At 38.9% G+C, this 6,000-nt stretch overlaps 1 protein-coding gene across 2 annotated transcripts in view; it reads left to right on the forward strand.

The window, feature by feature from the left end:
- The window catches only part of ttc34 (tetratricopeptide repeat domain 34), a 58,498-nt gene extending 54,692 nt beyond the window's left edge, over positions 1–3,806 (forward strand). For both annotated transcript variants that reach the window (XM_002938491.5, XM_031905971.1), the window contains exon 8: positions 3,179–3,806. In XM_002938491.5, coding sequence (XP_002938537.1) covers positions 3,179–3,700 — 522 coding nt within the window. In that variant the 3' untranslated portion in view covers positions 3,701–3,806. The remainder of the gene's footprint in view (positions 1–3,178) is intronic.
- Positions 3,807–6,000: the final 2,194 nt, after the last annotated feature.

The following is a 6,000-nucleotide window of genomic DNA, read 5'->3' on the forward strand; positions in this document are numbered from 1 at the left end:
CTTCTTCATCTAAATAAACAATTTTCATAACAATATAATTTTTTAGTAGTATGTGCCATTGGGATCATACAATTCACAGTGCACACAAACAAATCAAGGGCACATATATGTTAGGTCATGTCAGTCAATTAATGGACATAGTTAGGCCTTTTACTCCCACACTACTTCCTGTTACAGTTAGAGCTGCATTATTTCCTGTCAGCTGATCTCTGAGAGAACACACAACCCATCACTAAATAGTTGCTCAAAGGAAAGGATGTAAAAGGGCAATATTTACTGATATATATATTCCAGTTTGGTAAGATTCTATAATAGGCCATGTCATATGATATAATCTGTTGGTTAAGTGTTCATTCTGGGTGTAAAGTTTTCCTTTAAGGGTCTACACAGTGCAGCACCAGGTTAATTACTAGGTCAGCTTATAGTTAAACAGAGCAGGAACTGTTCCATAGGAGATGATGCCTTTCTACCCAGCATGTCTTCTATATAATTGCCTTAATATGTAAGAACTGAACGTTCACATTTAACTATTAACATTTTCTCTGTAAACAATGATAAACAAAATGATGTGATGGAGATGAGTAGCGGCTTTAAAAGCGCACCTGCGCACCGCTCCGGTTTATATGACAAGCAATTACTGCGTGAAGAGCTTCTGACATAAAAATGTTCTGCTTTCCATGTGCTCTGCACCTGCGCTTTACTGCCTGCCTCTTTAACTCTTGCCTTACCCATTCCACAGTTCAGAGCTTCTTTGGAATAGATTTTTTTTTTCGTCTCCACATCACAGTGGGAGGAGGGTGTGCCCTGAACCTTATGTGTTTAAATCGCTAAAATGGTTTCCATCATATAGCCCTATACATGCTTTGTTACCATCTTGCATAGTTTGTACCTAATATGATAAATGTAAAATAATAACATTCTTATCGTTATTTTCTTTATTGATATATAGGACTACATGTATGGGGTCTGTTATCCAGAATTAATTATCCAGAAAGCTCTGAATTACAGGAAGGCCATCTCCCATAGACTCCATTATAAGAAAATAATTCAGATTTCTAAAATTGATTTTTTCTTTTTCTCTGTGATAATAAAACAGTACCTAGTAACTATTTTCATAAAATTATACTATTTTACTACAGGTTTGGGATCCGTATTCAGAAACCCATTATCCAGAAAGCTCCAAATTACTCGAAGGCCATCTCCCATAGACTTCATTTAGTCCAATAATTAAAATTTTTAAAAGATAATTTTCCTTTTTCTCTGTAATAATAAAACAGTACCTGTACTTGATCCCAACTAAGATATAATTACCCCTTATTGGGGACAGAACAATCCTAGTGGTTTTATTTAACATTTAAATTATTTTTAAGCAGACTTAAGGCATGGAGATCCAAATTACAGAAATATCCCTTATCCAGAAAACCCCAGGTTCCAAGCATTCTAGATGATAGCTCCTATACTTTTTTTATATACCATTGGATAATCCTTTATAGAAAATTGCCATTTTAAGAAGTAAGAGCCGCCTCCTGAGATCATACGATTCACGGCGAACACAAACAAGCCAAGGCACACATACATGCTAGGCCACATCAGCCAATTAATGGACAAAGTTCTGCATTTTGCTCCCACACTACTTCCTGTTACAGTTAGAGCCGCATTATTTCCTGTCAGGTGATCTCTGAGGGAACACACAGCCCATCACTAAATGGCAGCTCAAGGGAAAAGATGCAAAAGGGCAATATTTACTGATATATATTCCAGTTTGGTGAGATATTTTATTAGGCCACTTAAACATTATATAAACTATATGTTGGTTAAGCATTAACTCTGAGGGTATAGTTTTCCTCCATTGTTCAAAATATTTTTTAGTACACTAAGGGGCACATTTACTAACCCACGAACGGGCCGAATGCGTCCGATTGCGTTTTTTTTCGTAATGATCGGTATTTTGGGATTTTTTCGGAAAATTGTCGCGACTTTTTCGTTACCAATGCGACTTTTTCGTAGCCATTCCGAAAGTTGCGCAAAATCTGCCGATTTTTTCGTAGCGTTAATACCTGCACGAAAAGTTGCGCCTTTTAAGTTAACGCTATGGAAAAAGGTGCGACTTTTCGCGCAAGTTTTAACGCTACGAAAAAATCGCCAGATTTTGCGCAACTTTCGGAATGGCTACGAAAAACTCGAGTTTTTTCGCGCAAATCGTATTGGTAACGAAAAAGTCGCGATAATTTCCGAAAAGTCGCAAAGTCGCCGAAAAAATCGCAAAAAATACGAAAAAGTCGCAAAATGTTCGTTTTCCAATCGGAATTTTTCCAATTCGGATTCGAATTCGTGTCTTAGTAAATCAGCCCCTAAAGGTATGGTGATCCAACCTATATCCTGCATACAGCATATTTAACACCCTTAACCCTCCGACACTTTCGACAAAACTCAGACACAATATTCCCAAGATGCCACTCAGATAATCCCCATTTCTATCACCTAATATGGACCTGTCCAACCCTCATAGACTAGACATAGACTGGAAACAAATACCTAATAATAATTTATCCACGATGTGATGGGATCCCCAGTACCATTCGACCCCAAGGTATGCCTACTGGCCATCCTTGAACACCTATACCCCAGTACATACAAAAGAACAGCTATAGCTGAACTCCTCTAGCTCACAAACACATGACAAGAAAGTGGCTATCAACAGAATCCCCAACCTTAAATGACTGGAAAACGCTTGTAAACCAAGCACTTCCCTATAGAGAAATCACCAGAACAGAAACTAAAATAAAACAGACTACTTATAAGTCTTGCCATACTTGAAACAACTACTGTATAAATAATGCAACTCAGATGTCAACCCTGTTTATATTTTTTGTAAACTCAATAAAGTGTTGAATCGAAAAAAAAGGTATGGTGATCCAAATTACCCCTTATCAGGAAAACCCAAAGTCCTGAGCATTTTGGATAACAGGTTGAATACCTATACTAGTTTTACATGGGTTACATTCACAGAAAACTGGCATGGGATACTTGTTCTTCAGTAACAGCTGGAGGGCTGGTTAGAACAGCTAAAGGCTAAATAGAAATCCCTGATTTATATCCCCCCAGTCTTTCTACTGAAGCCCCTTCTGCTGTAATGCATAATGTACTATAACTTACATAATTTTTGTTGTTGTTACAGGTAGCAGGACAAGAAGGGAATTCTTTGATTCAGGAGAATCATCATGAAAAAGCTCTGGATTATTTCTCTCTGGCTGTTATTTCCAGCAACAATAACCCAAAATACTTACGCCAGCGTGCGATGTGCCTCACTCACCTAAGAGATTACAACAGTGCAGTAAAGGACATAGATAAGGCAATTCAGCGGCTCAGTTCTCATGATTTAAAGATCCAAGCAGAAGACTACTGTTCAAAAGGCTTCATTCTGCTGTCTGCTTCTGATGAAGACGCTGCTACAAGGCAGTACATGAAGGCCATTAGCATGGAGCACGGTTCGGCATTAGCCAGCATTAGCAATAAGCCTGGTAGGGTTAAACTGGCCGAAATATTCAGTCAGGTGGCAAACAAATATTTTGAGCAACGCTTGTTTGAAGAGTCTTGGAAATTGACAGAGTGTGGCCTTCTTATTGATGAGACTAACCAAGAACTGAAAAGGCTAAAGGCACGAATTAAGAGGGAAGCATCTGGGTGTATTGTCCATTAATATTAAAGTGGTTTTATGCAGGATACATAAATAAATGTAAATGGCAAATACATGGCAGTATGAAATGTATTACATGTATTTATTACAATAAAAACACTGGAAATCAGTACTGTGATTGGTTTATGGTTTATTGGATGGGACCTACTGGATAACTGAAAATCCTTCCAGTCTTGTAGGCAGTAATGAATAATATATGGTGCTGGTTTCACTCTGGACTAAAAAGGATCATTATCTTTAAAAATAGCCCCTTCATTGGAGCTCCCTATAGATCTGCTATGTTCCTTGTCTGTGTTTCAAATTAGGGATGGGCGTGTCCTAATGGTCCCTGCCAGATGCACAAGCAAAGGCACCCTTCTGTTCCCTATCAGGTCAGCCTAGCTGCTGATTGGTTCCAATCCTACAGTGCAGTGTGCCAAGTGCCATCAGCCCCCTGCCAGCCTGGGAGAAGAATGGATGGGCGGGGCTTGTGGGACATTTGACAACATTTTCAATAAATCAGCCAGAAACACTATTTTTAAGCCCATTCTTTCTATATTTAGAGGAGTATGATGCACTGGCACATTCTTGTTTGTCACACAATGGGTCAGAATCAATTGAATGAGAAAAAGTTATCTCATGGTTTATCGCTTGAAAAATCATGGACGAGATCCAATTCAAGATCCAAATTCAGTTCCATTTTTCCCATAGACTTCAATAGAATTTTCACGTGATAAACTTCTCTAAGCTAAGTTTCTCTGAATAGAATTGCATCTCAAATTGAATTTTATCCATGAGGTTTTTTTCTCACTGAACTGAATCTGGCCCAATATGTGTTCTTAAAGTGGACCTGTCACCCAGACATGAAAATCTGTATAATAAAAGTCCTGTTCACATTAAACATGAAACCCAAATTCATTTTTATATTAACACATCCAAACCCATTATAAAGGCATTTAAAAATCACAGCTGTCAATCATATATTGCTTGCCCCGCCTCTATGCCTTAGGCATAGAGGCGGGGCAGACAGTAACTTTAGCTTTCCATTCAGCACTTCCTAGATGTCACTGCACATCTCACTTCTCCCCTCCCTCCTCCTCATCTAATTGTGTAGCCAGTGCATGGGCCTGGGCATCTGGTCCCCCATTCTATCACATAAACAAGATTTTGGCATGATACAAAGCTTGCCTTAATAACAGTGTCCACAAAATGGTGCCTGCCTGCTTGCTTTGATTGAGTAATTCCGAGACGGAAGGAAACAAGATTTATATTATTTATATAGAGTAAGTTAAGTTTATTTTGCTCAACTAACAATATAGAAAATAATTTGGACTTATTTCTTAGGGTGACAGGTCCGCTTTAAAACAATATAGTGAAGAGTTTTGGTTGTTTGCTGATACATTCTTAGTAACGCTGACAGCATTGGACTGGACCACTGGGGTACCAGGAAAAAACCCAGTAGGCCCCAGCAACCCTCCCGCGATCCCCCCGTTTCCCTCTTTCCATGCTCTGCAGGTAAGTTCAGCGTCGGACTGGACTGGGAAAAAACCCGGTGGGCCCCATCAGCCCAGATCCAATCCCCCGGTCTCCCTCGATGCGCCGCAGGTAAGTTCATGTTTTCCAATGATGTTCATTTCATCTGATGTCTAAATCCGGTGTCTAGTGACCATCAAATAAATCCCTGCAACAAGAACTCCCAGCTGGAAACTGTTTACTGAAGTCACAGGGGCCCTTTAAAACTACCCTGTGTCCATATACAGGTATAGGACCTGTTATCCAGAATGCTCGGGACCAAGGGCATTCCGGATAAGGGGTCTTTCCATAATTTGGATCACCATACCTTAAGTCTACTAAAAAATCAAGAAAACATTAATTAAACCCAATAGGATTGTTTTGCCGCCAATAAGGATTGGTTGTACCTTAGTTGGGATCAATTACAAGGTACTGTTTTATTATTACAGAGAAAAAGGGAATCAGTTTTAAAATTCTGTATTATTTGATTAAAATGGAGTCTATAGGAGATGGGCTTTCCATAATTCTGAGCTTTCTGGATAATGGGTTTCTGGATAAGGGATCCCATACCTGTATTGCACTTACAAATTCAAATTCTATCTCATCTATGTACCATCAGATCTTAAAAATAACTGCCGGGATCCTGATATTCTGTTATGATGACAGAAAAATACATATTTCCTTCCATTTGTTGTATGTTCTATCTCAGGTACAGTGCCCATTAATCCTTTCAAAATAACTTGTTATTAGCACTGCCATGTTATTTATGGTCCGTCATTTCTACGATGCTTTCATCATTAAGGCACTTGCTG

Source organism: Xenopus tropicalis, chromosome 7, assembly GCF_000004195.4.
Source record: "Xenopus tropicalis strain Nigerian chromosome 7, UCB_Xtro_10.0, whole genome shotgun sequence".
Lineage (NCBI taxonomy): Eukaryota > Metazoa > Chordata > Amphibia > Anura > Pipidae > Xenopus > Xenopus tropicalis.